The sequence below is a fragment of the Cephus cinctus genome, unplaced genomic scaffold (assembly GCF_000341935.2).
Source record: "Cephus cinctus unplaced genomic scaffold, Ccin1 Ccin1_scaffold0123, whole genome shotgun sequence".
Lineage (NCBI taxonomy): Eukaryota > Metazoa > Arthropoda > Insecta > Hymenoptera > Cephidae > Cephus > Cephus cinctus.
In genome coordinates this window covers 879815-897718 of record NW_014332857.1, presented here as the reverse complement: position 1 = coordinate 897718, position 17904 = coordinate 879815, and the positions used below count along the sequence as shown (strand labels likewise).

Below are 17904 nucleotides of genomic sequence, written 5' to 3'. Positions count from 1 at the left end.
TGGGGGCGATTGGCAACACTGGGAAAGAGTCAGGGGTTGCGGCTGCCAGCTCAAAAGTCGATATTTCCGTCACCGGTGTTATCGGTGTTTCCTACATTCTGTCCAGCGTCGCCATAAACGAAGTTACCGATCAAAGTGTCGGCTAAGGCTTTCTAATTTATCCTACTGCTATCAGCTTCCGGCAATAGATTTTTTCAAAGATTCCCAAACGACGACGTTAATTTTTATATCGATCAAATATTCGACAATTAATAACCAATGCCTTATGAATTTTTTCCTTCTCTTATCCCAACATCGAAATGTTCTCGCGCGCATTTTCAATTTGAAATACTTTTAATTCCCGCCCTTTTTTTTTTCAAACGCTATTGCTCATAAGGTGCGGACTGTCCATTAAAATTCTGTTAAACAAACGAGCGCTAAATGCAACTTTTTAAACAGTGTCTATCGTTTTTTTCCATTATTCTGAAAATAATTAGTTTTCACCATTTTTCCATCGGGCACATCGATTATTGGCCAATGACGCAAAGGGCGAAAAAACTGTAATAGAGGTTTTCATTGAAGTTTACCGTGTCGCGTTGAAAATAAACTATTCTCTATGCAAATATCCAATCTTGAATATCGTCAACCAACCGTTTCGTTCCGAATCAAATAATAATGTTACAGATGAAAAGTGAAAAAAAAAATTTATCAATAAAATTTCTTTACACCAATCTTCAAAAAAAAAAAACCAAGTACACACATATATACCAAATATATATACCAAAAAAATGCACCCTTAAAAAAAGAAAGAAATGTACAATCAACGCTATCAAATTAACCAGAATAAAATTACACGCAACGCGAGATTCATTCTCAACATCGAAAATACCAAGTCTCTCCTTCCGTACACCTTAGGGGTAGTTTACTAATAGATCCGTGATTGTCTCGAGGGTTGGACTATTAGATTTAGCAAGTAACTCATAGAGGGCTGCTCGTGGGACTTTGGTCATTTGGCTTGACTTCATAAGTCATTAGAATCAACCTAGGCCAGATTCGTTTGTTACGAGACACCCGTTACACAGCCGGTATAAACGGTGCATTTAGGGGTGCCTAACTAAATCACATCAATCCCATTTCACATCGTTTTGACATGGCAATCGAGTTGAGTTTTGCGCAACTGTTGTATTTTGGGGCCAGGCTTAGAATCTCCGCCCTTCGCGACGACAGTTCAAGAGAATATTCAACCCTCCGTCACGTCTTGAAAGAGGAAAAAGGAGAGGGGAGGGATTGACGGAGCGAGAAAGAGAGATGAATATATATATATATATATATATATATAAGAAAAATGGCGAAGGAAGGGAACGTGTGCGCGAGTACTTTAACTTTTTCCTTATCGAAAATAAGTCGTTAGCCGTCCTTTCATCTTTAAACGAGTTTTCGCGGCGTTGCGAGCTTTTTTTTACTACCCGTTGCCCCCCCTCGCCTCTCCTTCCTCCCTTGACCCGTTCCTCGGTTTAAGAGATTTTTCAATTTCACTGCGGCAAGCTAATTTAATTTTTAGTCACAGGCATTTAGAGAAAGCTGCTTACCGTGACACTTGGTAACTCTGCTAATTTTTAATTTGCTTAATTCTTGCGCCGACTGAGATCTTTTCCTTGGGTATTGAGGGGGCTGGGACGGGGGTAAGGGGGGGAGAATACAGAATTACCCCATTAAATCGTTAAAAAAAAAGGGATGGATAAGGAAAGAAGGAAATAATAAATTGTGACTGTGAAACGTATTGAGACTGAAAACGGCGGGACTTTTAAATGACAATGAGAACAATGTTAAATTGTGAAATGGACGTTTTTCGGTTGGTTTCTGTAATTTTTTTTTTTTTTTTTTTTTTTTTTTTTTTTTTTTTTTTTTTTTTTTTTTTTTTTTTTTTTTTTTTTTTTTTTTTTTTTTTTTTTTTTTTTTTTTTTTTTTTTTTTTTTTTTTTTTTTTTTTTTTTGAAGTACTTCGTATTACTTAAACTGTCTATTCTTGTTTTGTCCAATAGGCAATGGCGAGGGATGCATTTTAATGCGGAGCTACGGCGACCCTCGAACACTCGTGACGGAGCTTAAGGGGACACAATGCTGTGAAACCGCTAGAAATCCGCTTACGGAGTGACATCTTTACGCAATTAACGATAATTGGGCCTCGTGACGTAAGCTCCTGGAACCTAATTAAGCTGGCCGGTGAACAAATGCAATACGAAACCGGACTGGGCCAGCAGCATACTGGTAACTGAGTATACACGTATATGGGTGTGTATGTCAATGTACTATAGATTCGATAATGGAAGATTATCATTTAAAACGTGGAAACGTTATCATGACGTGTTGTAGGTGGGTGATGATGATTTTCAATTTGACCAGTAGGTTATATTTCTACATGAAATTAAGACACGGCAGATTATCGTTCTAGATACACGTGATAACAAAGTTATCGAAATCGAGTAATAATCAAATGAAAGCATTTCATCCCTCCAACCCTGATGAACGTCTTAATGAAGTTCCCGTGAATTATCAGCAATTATCGTGCCTTCGGGCGTAATTTTGTTATCTGTTACGAAACTGTAAAAGGCGTTGATAAATGTATTTTGTTTAAAGGTCACGTCCATTATCAAATCTCTCGAGCCGAGTTGAAACACACATCACCCTTCATTGACGTGTGGCAGTGAATGTCTGAAAAAGCAAACAAGTCGAGAGAACATACGAAAAATAATATTAGTTGGACAAGAATGAGTAAGCAAACAAAATTACACAGGGTATGTTGAGATTTATCATTCTTTATTTTCTTTTTCTGTCAACTCGAATGTCTATAATGTGACCTCAATTTTAATTAGATATGACGTATCGGTTCTTGAGAGCTATCGTAAGAAGAAAATCATCGGTGGAACGTGGAACTATCAGGAACAAGATGGCGGTCGCTCTAATTTTGGACATCTTATACTTTTTTTCAAATTGACACAACAATGACAACTGGCCTGTCATATTCCATTGTCTAATTCTTGGTGGTCGGCTGCTTTGAGATACAAGTATCTTTGTGCGTGAAATACTTGAGGATGAAAGAGAAATGAAAAAGAGAAGCAGTCAGTCAGACAAATAGCAACGGTAGGATTATGGTGCCTGTATACAGTGGTGGCAATGGGTGTGAAAGTATTTTGACACCTAGTATAATAGGACAACATGGGGTGGGTCCAATTAGGTATTATTAGAGCGTGAACTTTACCCTTGTTAAAGATGGAAAATTCTTTTCCCACTTTAAGACCAATTTTTTTGTCAAATTTTTTAAAACTCCACTGTGTTCAGTGCACGACTGTCGCTGATAACATAGAAAATCACTACAAAAGTTCGTAAATATTCATATACTAAATTTATCTATCATTATTTTACATTTTACAGAATATACCAGATGACTTCCGATTGCTGCAAAGATTTATCATCTTCACAAATATATATATACACACACCATACATATATAGATACACCATAATAGATATAAGGTACCTCAGAATTTTGCCGTCAATGAAAATAATGAAATTTCAGTATAATCCGTAGGCAATTCATAGTTCCTGAGTGGTTTCTATTAGCGTTAATGTTTGCGCCGAGAACAGAGGTAGAGAAATTCACGGGAAGACAATCTCCCGTGAGGAGATGGCCTGACAATTTTTCCAATTGCAAAGATCTATTTCCTATCGGGGAAAACTCTTCTTTTTTCCTTTTTCTTTTTTTTTTCCATCAGTCAAATTCTCAAGCGAGTATATATGTATACACGCTCGGTGAGTATACTCTCTCTCTTTCTCTCACTCTCTCCAGAGTAAATGGAAGGATGAGAATGACGTTGGCGACGGTGGCGGCAGCGTCGGCGTCGTTCCCAGAGGTAGGCGTCGGGTACCGGCACTGCCGCTTGGAAAACGGGAGGGGTAATTTTAGGTTGGCTAATGTCGTTTCGCTTTTAATGAACTTCTCTGTTCGTTAGGTGCTACGTTTCTCCATCTCCGTCTCCGCATTGAGTTCACGCCCTTACAGTGCTGAGGGTTATTCTCTTCTATTTTTTAATCTTCCTTTTACTCTTTTTCTATTTTTTTTAAGGACGTCCTAGCCACTCTTACTCCAGTCCCTATGGTGCCATTCGTCGGTTATTCTGATTGGATGATTTAACTGCAATGATATATGTGTACGTTATATGTATAAATATATGTATATATTTTTTCTTGGATCCCCAATGGGTTTTTATCCTGAATGATTTTTTTTATTGAACTCATTAGACATCTTGCGCTTTAGTTTTATATAACTTGTCGATCACTTGTAATTACGTAATAATCTTGTAAGTATTAATTAGAAATGCTTTGCTGTCATTAAAAATCATTACTCTGCGTGTGATAGTAATATCGTTGTAGTTTCGAAATAGATAATTCGTCATTGATCATTATATATCGAACTTAGTACTATTTATTGAGTATATTGTTTTTCAAATATGGTTCGATTTATTGGTTTATAAGAGTGATTGGTATCGAAATAGTAATTTTTATCGATATTTCATCTTACATTTTTATTTAATTTCAAACTGCAGAATCCATAGTAAATTAATAGTTTACTTGTTATACCGACAGACGTCAGCACTGTACTGCTTTTCACGTGATTATTTCTTATGTCGAATACACGTAAGTATGAATTACGCAAAATGCAATTATTAGCTGATGAAATGATTTTAATTACTTTCTCTAGATTAATCAGTCGACAACAATTTTTTGCCCATTAATAAATCTCTCGTATTTCTCGAAAAATAATGGTGAATACACGTGATCTTTAGAAAGTAACGATAATAGTTGCGTTATATGATAAATTTCAAGAATTCGGAATATCAACGTTAATTAATCGATCAAGAATTATCAGATTCATTCTTAAAGCTGCCTAACATGTCTCTAGCCCATTTGTTTCAAAACAATTTTCAAATTCGTTGATCAGGTGTTCGAGCAGATGGTAGATCCCAAAGGTTTTAACGTCGCAAGTATTTTATTTCCGTATATTGGCAAGTTGTGAACGACACCGGTATTTTCGTACCAAAGACAATTTTTCACGATAACAAACACGTGTATATGACAGGTGAGAATTATTATTCTTATTAGAGCAATTAATTATCAATCTTACGAAATAAAATACGTTCACATACGTATCTATTACCGTCAGTTGTGCAAGTATTACGTATATTGTTTCAAATTCAAAATATTTTTTTTTCTTTTTTTTTTAAACGGCTCACGAAGCTAAACAATAAAATTATTGCAGTAATGGGAATTATTAAAAACTCATAGCATTATTCTCCCTCTACCCAATTCTACGTAATAATTCGTAGATAATTAGAAAGAAAATTTACAATGCCAAAGGAAATTCTGTAAAAACATTATGAAAAAATATTCTTACTCAACCTTTGTTATTCGCTAGTATTGCTTTCCTGGGCGTTATCAAAAAAATAATAATAATAATAACGCGGGGCCACTCGGGCTGTGGAAATGGCGCGATATCACAAACGTGGGCAAAACAGACAAAGAAAAATATCTTTAACAAAACATCTGGCTCGGGTCAATGAGTGAAATAATAAATCAGCCCAGATTGGACGATGAGCAAAACAGGGCAGGTCGTTATTTTCTTGATTCGATAACGTCTTATCAAAAGTATCACAAACTATCTATCTGTGACAGATATTAGGCAAAATAAATTTTATGTTTGGATTCACGTTGTATACGAAACCATCGATAAACAAAGATACAGAAGAAGTGAAGCTAGAGTTCTTAGACGCCTAACATTTCCGTTGGTGCTGCCCTCTGATAGGCAAACTTTGAACTGCTCTCATTTAAAAACTACGTACTTTTTTTGAGGTCAAAGCTCATTTTCATCATCCGCTGGATCTCAAAATTACGGATATACTCCGGAGCTGCATTGATTTTGGGATATCCCGTATATGTATTACGTGAATACAATGTTTTTGGCTATTTATAAGTAAAAATTCCATTCAATGCATTGTGTTTCTGTTATCGTGTTATCGACGAAAATAATAACAGTTTTTGTGAATGAAGAGAAACGATAACCCGCGCATCTACTGCTGTCAAGTTACAAGTGTACGTAGGATAACTTGCACGTTATCACTGACGTCATCCTGTAATTCGTGACAAAGATGAAAAAACAATGCAGGGTAACGAAATGATCGCGCACTATCATACGTTCTATTGTAAACACCGGGTATTTTTTATGGTTGACGGTAATGCGATTTTAGAAGCTACATTTAAAATTCTTCCAACATCCGTAGCGTGATCGAGTTTTTCGTATTTTTTTTTGCCAAAATATATTTTTGTCCCCCTCAATTCGACGTCCAAATATTCGCACGAAGAGTGACGTTCAGGATGTAACGTCGAAAATATAGAAAAAAAAAAATTTTCATTTTTTGAAAATCTCAAAAAATTTTCAAAATTTTTTTTTATATCTTCTTATCCAAAGAATGTACTTGTGGCGGCAGCTCGTTTGATGATGCGTTAATGAAACTTTTTTTTTGATACGTTATGGACATTTGTAAATATTGATATTTATATTATTCACGTTTAGCCGATACAAGAACCATATAAATCGCTCGGCTCTATTGCATCAGTCTTACTGATTAATGTTTGCAAAATTATCAGAGTCCGTCGTATTCATAATCAGGCACTTATAAATTAATGATGGTCAATGAATTTTAAGATTCAATGACAGTCATTTATTTTTCACTATTTTTTAGTATCTAATTAAATATTTGTATACTGTCGTATAATTGTATGCGTACTATTGGCCACTCGGAGTTTCACGGTTTCTACTATGTTTACAGTTACCTACTACGCTCCCACTTCTCCGGAAGTCTTGGGTCATTGCATTAGGATCTTTCATCATTCAATCATCAGTATGAAATTTTCATGTAAATTTCATCATATGTGATATACCGTTAGCCTTCATATTCAGCTGTGAAAGATGTTAGAACTCGTGATCGCGTTTGCCAAATATCAATAACAGTGGAATGTACTGTAAAAATTCATTATGATAATCATAGCAACGGGAAAAAAAAAAGTAGACCAATCATTCTTATCAATGGTTATCAATTATCATTTTTAAGACACAAAATATTATTTTCCACCTCTCTAACTTATTTTTGACATTTAAGAATGAGTTTTGTATATGTTTTCGTATTTCTGGTATGGGTGAATTGCAAATTTTTTTTATTACGTCTATTATCAGTGTTCTCAAGCGGAAGTTATCGGTGCAACGTTATGCATTTTTATGAAAAGTCGATTAATAATCTTTGATTTGCACGATATGCATATTTTTCTATTTCAATGATCGAACGACGTATGTGGTAAAATTTTGTTTTATCAATGATTTTGAAATTTCAATGCAAGACGTACGTTTGGATTTTGTTTTACGTGAAGTGCAGTAATTCAACTAGCTTAGGATTTCCCACGATTTAGAAAAAAATTTTAATTTTATTTTCGTCATAATCGAACATACGAATGCATGCTCGTAGGAATGCACAAAGTTGATATTATTTTGAAAAAAATATTTCCTTGAAACACTGATTATAAGAATTTTATAAATTTCAATGACATGATGACGCAACGACGATATATGGTTTCTGGATAGAAGAAAGTTTTATGAAATTTATTATTATTATTTATCATTTTCAATTTTTACTTTTAATAAGGCTTGAATAAATTTTTGCAAATTCTATTGTGCACATTTACTAACTCAATTGGCAAATTTTTATTAATTCGATTGGCACACACTTATTGGTTATTGGATTTTCTATTTGTTCTAGCAATCTGTATTACTTCTTACGTCAGATAACATCAAAATTTCGTAAACGCTCTTACGGTGAAATAATAATATTGAGATACACGTCATTTCATTTTTCCCTCTTGATATCCGCCTTTATGCAATTACGATTAATTTCTTTATATCGATTTATTGACTTCTCATTGATTTTTATTTAACAGCTCTATTAACTATACAGAATACCCGTCACGATCCTACCACGCGACTATTGTTTTCATTGAATATGTAAATGTTGTCTGACGCAACCGTTTTGCTATCGTGAAATATAAAAGCCAGCGAATCCAAGCGTCACGTCAGTATTGACAGCTGTACCATAGGCCACTGGTTACGACAAGTTCTTGACAATAAGAAGAAACTGTCTTATGAAACTCGTGTTAATTTGATTAAGAATAAATCGAGCTGTCAAATAATTGAAAAATTTAAATTTCGTTATCCTACCTTGGATATTGAAAAAATTCATAAATACCCATAAAGAAGCTTACGCGGTGTAATTATTGAATATCAAAAATCCGTAATAAATATCGACTCTAAAAATTTTTCAAAAATTTACTTCTCAAAAACGAGCATCGGTCGTGACTTACTCCGTAGTTCGACCAGAGTTTTTGAAATTTTGAAAAAAAATGCATAAATACGTTCCTCAAATCAAAATGGATTATTCCCATTTTAAAACGGATGTTTCAAAAAGAAGGCGATCAGCCGCTACAAGAGAGCTGAGTAAGTATAAAATTTTACTATTTTTCGACTCACTAGTGACCGATTCACATATTTCGACGCGCCGTGTGCGGTCATTCGTTTCGCGGACTGAGTACAAAAATTTTCTTTCATCGCAAAAAAAAAAAATCAATATAAATTTTTATCATAGAATTCTTTTTTACGTTTTAGCAAAAATTGCATATGCCGCACCCCATAACGTTATATCATTGGCGGAAGGGATGCCAAACGAAGAAACTTTCCCATTCGTCGAGATGAGAGTGAAGCTTAATGACGGATCGTCATTTGTCTTAGAGGGTGAAGAATTGGGCGCAGCCCTGCAGTACATTCCCAGTCAAGGATATCCATTACTTTTACAGGTAAATAATGTCAGGAATTTATTGACTGTGCATCATTGAAATTCAATTAGATGTAACAGTATCTGGATACAATTCTCTACTATCCCATTATCTGTTACACAAGTACTGAGTACATATAGGACTGTGTGTATATATATATATATACATATATATATATAATAAAGTTCCTCTGGAGAAACCACAGAAGATTGTAATCTAGTATCCCGTTGTCAATACAAGATTACTTTGGACCTAAGTCTAATTAGAAATTACGTCGATTTCAGGCAATGAGGGAATTTCAAAGAAAAGCTCATTCCCCGCCATTGTGGGAAAGTCGCGACATCGTCGTTGTCTCCGGAGGACAAGATGGACTTAGCAAAGCTCTAGAGGCTATAATAGGACCCGGTGATCCTGTCCTGGTACAGGATCCCTTTTACCCTGGAGCTGGTGTCGTGGTCAGTATTACTTGACGTTAATTGAGTTATTTTGAGAAATGTAGTTTTTAATTTTTTTTTTGTTTTTTTTTGAAAATTTATCAAGGATTAATTTCTGTTTGATCGTTATTTATAATTTATTTACTATGTTTGTCTATCGATATTCATGGATCCTTTTAATGTGAAACCCTTATCGTATAGGAAGGTCGATTATGTAGGGTAAATTCATAATATAGTTTGTCTCTTGTAATTGCACAATTTTCTTACGTCAAACCTTTAGAAATCACAATGATTTGACTAATTAATTGAGATAGGAGAAACGTCTGGTTATGTCCCGAGTTCGACGCGTGCTCTTGTATATTCATATATTTTTATTATTAATATAGAACTTTTTATCTTGGCTGTGTGATAAGATGGATCTGCCGCTATTTAATGACTGTTATCGTAATTTACATTAAATTAATAGCTTCTGTTTAATAACTCATATCATCTGCTTCACGGTATTAGCAGACGGCACGGATTTGGTTTACGAGTATCAATGAATTGACTGTATAGGATAATTGATATGAATTGCAAGTGTTAGTCTTGTTAATAGAAAAAAAAATTCTTTTCTAGATCGCCCCGCATCTGGTCGAGCTCATACCAGTCGTCCAGGATGATTTTGGCATCGATCCCATAGGATTGCGTGAAACTTTGCGAAGTCGTAGATATTCTGGAAAAAAAATGCCAAAGATAATGTACATTAACGCAACGGGTGCAAATCCTACAGGAACTGTACTAAGTTTGGAAAGGCGTAAAGAAATTTACAGAATCGCGTGCGAATATAATTTTCTGATACTGGACGACGATCCTTATCACTTCATGTACTTCACAGAGGTAAATATCAATCACTGTATACGCTTGAAATATTTTCTTTAAAAAAAAATTGGTTTAATAAAAATTTGTCGATCTATACAGGAGGCACCAAAATCTTTCTTATCTCTGGATACGGAAGGACGTGTCATCCGATTAGATTCCTTCTCAAAAGTCCTAAGCAGTGGACTTAGGCTTGGTTTCATTACTGCAGCTGCACCGCTGGTGGCTAGTATAGAGCTGCACATGCAAAGCAGTCATTTGCACGCACCAACCTTGTCCCAGGTTAGTGTCAAGGGTTGTTTCCCTTAGTCACGTAATATGCCGAGTGTAATTGGCACAGTTGCTGAATAATTTTAACAGTTGCTTAATTAAATTTACTCCTTCAATTCGTATGTAGTTGGGTAGTAGAGAAACTTGAAAAATATTTGCAAAGTAACGAATCTTGCTTTAGTGATAATTCGATAATATTATAAGCTCGGCCGATAAGACTCTCCGTTCCGTGACACGTGCCATCGAATCGGTAACGACATACATAGAAGGAACTTTGACCGCGGCGCGTGTCAAGAACTTATCTTATACGTAAACACGAAACTATATTCACGCGATACTTATTGGCAATTAGGAGAGAAATTGTATCTTGGTGATATTATAATTTATTAATTTTATTTTTATAATAATTAATTTTTTAATTTTTAGGTTATTGCGTACAAGCTCCTTAAGATTTGGGGATACGAGAAGATGATGGAACATTTCCGTAGGATACGATTGTTCTATAAGCAGCGAAGGGACTTGATAGCAGGGTTGGCCAAGAAGCACTTGCATGGTAAGATTATAGGTTTTTTACTTTTTTAATAAGTTTTTATGCACTTATGAGAATTGTTTATTTTATGGGTTTTTTTTTTTTTTTAATTTCATAGGTTTGGCTGAATTCTCTTTGCCAAGCGCTGGATTCTTCCTGTGGATTAAGGTCTGGGGTATTAAGGACACTTGGAAGATGGTTATGCAGCGTGGTGTTACTCATGGTGTTCTTATGGCTCCTGGTGCTGCCTTTATGGCGGATCCATCTCAGCCATGCAACGCCATCAGGGCGAGTTTTGCTAAAGCTTCATATGAAGAAATGGATTTGGTGAGTTTCGTTTTCTTGGGTGTTAAACTAGATTACTGTTGACTGTTTTTTTTTTTATGACGTTCATTCTGTAATTATGGATCTGTTTGTTTCCTGTTTCTAGGCTTTAGAAAGGCTCGCGATACTTATCAGAGAGGAGCTTGTACTCGGTGATTCGATCACTGATAGTGAAATATGATATACTGCTTATCTTCGGCGCTCATTCTTACGGATTTTATCCAGCATGAAATGTCGATTGCATAGTACAAATGGAATTCGTTTAGAAGTTCTCGAATGATAATTCGAAATCTCCCAAAGAAAGTCTTTACCGTTGTGTGGAGCTGAGCAGAAAAAGCTGTAATGTTCTACGAAGTTGCGGTCGGTATACGGAATGATCGCATCAACCGTCGGTAAAGAAATTTGTTTTATTTCCGTCGGGCATTTTATCGACGGAGCATAAAGTATCGGCACTGGATAGTTCGCATCTCGTAAGGTAACTGACTCATTAACATTTCATGTTTTTATTGAAATTGACCATTCTTTAATGTTTTATCCGTACGACTCTTCAATCTCACTATTATTATATCACTTTTAATTACAATTTTGTATTCACCTTACTCGAGCCAGATAAAAGTTCCTTCTGTTAGACGCGTCTCTAATTCGCACTGAAAATTAGTTCGCAATATATTAATCAACGTGTTAGTATTATCACAAGGTCTCACGTAAATTTTAATTATCATTAATGCACCTGTGTGCAAAATCGCATCGATGTTACCGTGGACTGACAATAAGTTCCTTACGAGTCGGTATAGGTAATGAGCAAATGTAGATGGCAGTACAACTAGCAATAGTATGCATCAACACTGGTGCAACTTCATTGCCGATAATGATAACAGTAGAAAAACGTTATTCCAGTACGTTTAAAAATTCCACTATTCTTAATAGTGGAACAGGGTGCAAGGAATCCTAGGTACATCAGTTCGTTAGATTTGTATACGATTTTTATTTATTTGTAGAAAGTAATATTTCATGTACAAATGCGTTCACAAGACGAATGTAAAAAAGGAACTTTTTTTCTATTACTTTCGTTGGACGTCTCGCAATGCGTAATAAGAGATGTAAGAGAATAAACTTTACACCTAGTAAATGGACTGTATGTAGATTGTAGTAAAGATTTGTTTAAGTAATAACTTAAGCATAATTTTAAGCTGATGCTCTAAATCTTTTTTTTTTGTAAACCAACTTGCTCTAACGCTATTGCAATTATATTTGTATCTTTCCTTAGGCTTTACGGTACTTAATAATTTAACAATTTGTATAACATTATTTTATTTATGTTTATGGTGTGTTTATTCACGATCAATAAACTGTTTTTTAAACATAACCTCCCGTGAACAAAAATTCACAAAATTATTACTCAAAAACAAAAAATGACTTCGACAATTTTAAATTCCCATACACGTGAGAGCATGTGCTTTGCCGAATTTACCACAATATTTTGAGAGCCACCCGGCGTAATATCTCAACACACAAATGGCGAGCACGTTACAAATGGTTCACTAAATGCATGACAGCATCGTGCTCTGTATCATCGTGAACTCGATTTTCCCTGAAATACACATTTTTACGGTAAACATTTTTTTTTAACTAACAAAAACCCTCCAAAAGAATCAAAACCAAAATTACTTCTACAAATTCCATCGAGTATATCGCGCCCAGGAAAAGTCATTAAAAAAAAAGATTTTACAAATTAAAAAGAATCGTAATACCATCGTAATAAAATTTGTTTAAAAATATATTAACACACGAGTCTATCCTTTTGAGAACACCATATTCTATACAATAGTTTTGAAATTCTCAAGAACCTGGGAAAGTCGATAGGATAGGATACTAATTGCGGCGCTACTTGATAAGGCATGTTCATAGCCAAACTTTCGCCAGGTGTTGGCTCCTTGGTAAATACAAGCCATGATGAAGTACAGCGATAAGAACGCGAAAATCAAGACTGTACAGAAGCGAAGTCAGTAAGTAAATGAAGAAGGTGAATGAAGAAGAAGCAGAACCAGTTAAAAGAAGTACAGGTATGTATGATATGGTGGAGTAGGGACGGCTTTATAGCAGAGGACAATGGTTGAGGGAGAGGGAGACGAGAGAGAGAGAGAGAGAGAGAGAGAGACAGAGAGAGAGAGAGAGAGAGAGAGAGAGAGAGAGAGAGAGAGAGAGAGAGAGAGAGAGAGAGAGAGAGAGAGAGAGAGAGAGAGAGAGAGAGAGAGAGAGAGAGAGAGAGAGAGAGAGAGAGAGAGAGAGAGAGAGAGAGAGAGAGAGAGAGAGAGAGAGAGACAGAGAGAGAGAGACAGAGAGAGAGAGGACGAGTCTTTCTCACTTAGCGCTAAACATCTTAACTACCAATTAATTTGCCCGAATTAATTTAATCTGCAACAATATAAGCAAACAAGATCCGTCCCATAGTCGACACGCATCTCCATTTTTGCAAAATATCATTGTAGACCACGTAACAAAAAAATTGTTCAAGTGCACAAATTAAAATTATCATTTTTCAAATAAATTATTAATGTATCCTCAAGTCGATGGCACGCGATAAACTCAAGAATTGACAATGAGACAAATAACACGGTGGCTGTACCAATGTCCATTTTATGTCTTGTGAAAGACGTGATAGATTCAAGGATTGTTATTTTCAGTAGGGTAACAGAGAATCGTCCAGCTCTCACTGAAGATATACTGTATATTAAAAGACGTTTCCAGGGGGGTTCTTATATGTGTGTATATATATATATATATATATATATGTGGGGTGAACGGTGGATAGCCGATCATACGAATGGCCGCATTTTCTCCGGTAGGATTTGGGAAACAACCAGTCCACTTTCCTTCCCAAGCATAAGGTACAGTTGTTAAGCCGCATTTATACGACAAAATACCGCAGCGACGATCGGCCTGTACGAAAAAAAAAAAAAAAGAAAAGATTTTAGACTTATTCTAATCGTACAACCATCCCCTTACGTATACGTTCTACATCTACTGAAATTCGTACCGATACCCACGATGCAATATATAAAAAATTTGAAAAAAAAAAAAAATTAAAACCCCTTTTTATTTCCTCCCTCAATACTTACCCTTATCTTTTATTTTCTTCCCCTAAGAAAACGATCGTCCAATCACTCCTTGAGGATGACATAGGGATATATCGAAGCATCGATCGCGTCGTCATTGACGGGATAGAAAAAAAAAACGGGTCGTTCCTAAACGCACCCTTAGATAGATAGAGAAACTATCGTAGGTGTGTAGCTGCGGCTCTATACAGCATTACGAGGAGGGGCAGGGAGGGGGCGGGGGGTAGGTTATTCCCCGGGGGTAGGCGAGATCGAGAGATGCTACAGCAGCGCGTCAGGATGCTCGAAGGGGTGCAGGGGGACGTCGAGGGGTCTTGTACAGCGGTGGAGGATGCGGAGGGGTGCGGTGGGAGGGTTGGCAAGGGGACGAGGGGTAGTGCAGTTTCGTGTTGGCATTACTCTTGATTTCCGTGGTGACGTCGCTACCTCGCTACCTCTGGATACCTCCGAGCATCCCTTATCTTGTTTTGCCGTTTCTGCGCGCGTGTGCACAACCCCCTACTGTACGTCTCGTCTACTTTCTACCCCTATCCTCTTCCTTTTCCAAGCCCAATACACGTTCAGCAGCGCTCGCGGCTATCCAAGAGATAGATCCTTCTGCTACCTTTTGCCCACTCCCACCCCTGTGGACGAGCGGCCAGGGCCGGCTACGCGTTAGAAAGGGGTGGTTGCGGCCATTATATCAGACTCCCGTAAAAATTCTCTGCCTACTCACTGCAAAGGGATAACCCACCCCTGCCAACAGTCGGAGGAAAAGGGTACACAGGGTACTCTACTGCCAGGGATGATTTTTATTGCCACCCTTTATAGTCTATATATGGCAGATATTTTATCGACGACACTTGGTAAGGGCCGTGCGATTTATACTTTTTAAGAAATAGTTTACTTTTTTTCTCTTACTAATGATCTACCTCGTAGGGGACGATGAGGGCTAATGGCTGAAACAGATCGAAAGGTCAAACGCGAGACAGTGCCGGCAATGTAGCTGCGATTGCCCAGTAAATATCGGAGCCAGGTTATAGCCAGCTCTGCAGCCCGTAAACCAAGACATTAAATTTTATAATATTGCGCTCCGTCCTGCTTCATACGCCCCTATAGCCCCTCGCGAACCCCACGAGCTTTTATTGGCTATTTACAGAGGAAATGGCCTCTAAATTAACTGCAGACTGCCGGACCACTACCTACGTTGAATACACGGACGGTAACGGCTTGTGTTTTTCTCCTAAAATCGACGTATGACAAAATTGACATATTTTGCATTTTCACAATTATCCCTTGAGACGTTACCTTGTGCCTTACTTAATGCGCACCTGCCTATTCATATTGGATTTTATATACAGGACGTACTCATAGGGGCTGCGTATGTTGCTTGTAAGTTTTCAAATTTCAAATGGTCACGGGAGAAATATCGGTACTGACAACTTGACGCCAAATAAATTTCACGTTTCAATTAGTTTTTGGGCACGTGCCGCCACGTGGCCCCTTGTTTCTACCCCCCTCTTGATGGTACCCTAATACACGGGCAAATATATATGAAGTCTTGTCCACAACACGACTTTCTATGGTGCCGCATCATTTTATTTAAACGCATGATAAACATCCCTCTCCTGCACTGAATTTCAACTTTGACATGATACGGAGAGACAGGTAAGATGGATAAGCGATGAATATGCTTTCAACATACGCCAGACTGTGCAATGACTCAATAATTAATTTCACTTGGTACTATACTGTCTCCTGACTATTTAAAAATATTAATAATTTTTGGAAAACGAAGCTACCCAATTACTTTCACAATTTAATTAATCTTATAGGTAAGAGTACTATTTAATTTGTTGGTCAACAAACTCACCACTAAGCACCCCTCAATGTATATTGGCATACGATTACTGTGACATATGTTTCAGCGCAGCAGTAATATATACATAGTTTCTTCGCAGTATCACCATATAACATATTAACAGCTTAGTCAGTAAGCCCTTTATATTACATTTTTCCCTCTATGGGGTCTCCTAATCCAATGGGGTAGTCCAACCTCCAATAATACAAAGGGGCAAAGGAAACAGAGTCTAGCCGATGCCCAACACCGTAGGGTTTTCTGTTTGAAGAGAATTTCCAAAAATATTTCACTGGATCATCTCCTAAAAACAGATAACGTGAATTAGCCATAAGCAAAGAATCATTGGGACACAATTTTTGTATGATGCTTGATATAATAGCAAATATAATTTTTTGTATTTATACCAGTATAAGATGTTCTCTACTGACAGTATCAGAAGTAGCTGTCAGTGAATCGCGTTCCTGGCAGGAACTAGCTTTTGACTGTTGAACTTTTCACACCAGAAGCTCCCAATTAACTAGAATGACCTGAGTAACCGGTAACCTCAAATATATTGGCACGCACTTGTATATAAACACATATTATTGATCAGGACATAACTTTAACCCTAGGGGATGTTTGCGGGGTGCGCCCGAGCTGGGGTTGGCCTATTGTTTGCTTGCTAGTACACGCAACATAGAATCATCCTTTAACGTGTGACTTAGATGCCTCAAAAGTTAAATATTGAGGTTAGTTAAAAGAGCAATGGCGCCAAGCAAAGATGTAATTTGAATCACGAAAGATTTTTCAACTTATTCAACAATAATACGATCAAACGATTTTCCCAACACAGAATACCTTAAACTAGCAGCTTGAACTAAACAGAAACGCATAAACTCCGTGATAAATGTTACATAAAAATGCAGAGTATTCCCTCATGCCGACAGACGCGCATAGTCGCAGCTTTGTCGAATCGCAGCAGCGATAAATCTCGCGTTCGGACTTAAGTTTTCGCGTAAATCTCGCCACGTTTTAGCCGTAAGTCCTGAGCTCATCCAGCCAGGATCAGGAAAAGGGACTTGCGAATACAGCGTACATCTACTTAGGTTATCTGCAGTAGTGGCCAAGAGAGAAAGTCGCCCAAATCCACTTGGAGTTTGGTTTTAAAACCGACTCAGTCGTATCTATATGAATCCCTAGAAGACTTCGTAAAAGAGTTTAAGAAGAGGTCGCACCATTTTTTTTTATTTTAGACATGAATACATACATCATATAGATCAAAACGTCAACGTAGTTACAAACGCTAAGTGAAGTACAGTGTAGTATGTATCCATACAAGAGTTACAACTTGACTTCCTGTTTTTATGGTGGCTGCAGTATATGTATCTAGTTCTTTTTTTGGTCCCCAAATAAATCCCAGAGGACAAAAGACGAGAATCCGTCGACTTTGATCGAAAGGAAAGCGTCCTGCTAGGTATCTCCTAGCAGCTCTGTGTCAGAATTCAAGCGTGACGTAATACTCAGGCTAAGATTGCGCTGTCGCCAAGGATTTCGTATTTATATAATGTGTTTCATAGAACGTAAAGATAGGTGGGCGCAAAGTGGCGTTGTGGATACAAAGAGAGACAGGGATAGTGTGAGAGGGAGAG

At 36.9% G+C, this 17904-nt stretch overlaps 1 protein-coding gene across 2 annotated transcripts; it reads left to right on the top strand.

Annotated features, from left to right (window-relative positions):
- Positions 1 to 8143: 8143 nt before the first annotated feature.
- On the top strand, positions 8144 to 12936 carry LOC107275177 (kynurenine/alpha-aminoadipate aminotransferase, mitochondrial). 2 transcript variants are annotated; one of them, XM_015755029.2, is made up of 8 exons: positions 8144 to 8573; positions 8742 to 8929; positions 9193 to 9363; positions 9958 to 10218; positions 10300 to 10479; positions 10894 to 11020; positions 11115 to 11323; positions 11427 to 12936. In XM_015755029.2, exons 1-8 carry the CDS (start codon positions 8480 to 8482, stop codon positions 11499 to 11501), a joined length of 1305 nt encoding a protein of 434 aa, XP_015610515.1. In that variant the 5' UTR covers positions 8144 to 8479; the 3' UTR covers positions 11502 to 12936. The 2 variants fall into 2 exon arrangements, with proteins under 2 accessions (XP_015610515.1, XP_024935514.1); XM_025079746.1 differs by lacking the exon at positions 9193 to 9363.
- The last annotated feature ends 4968 nt before the right edge of the window (positions 12937 to 17904 follow it).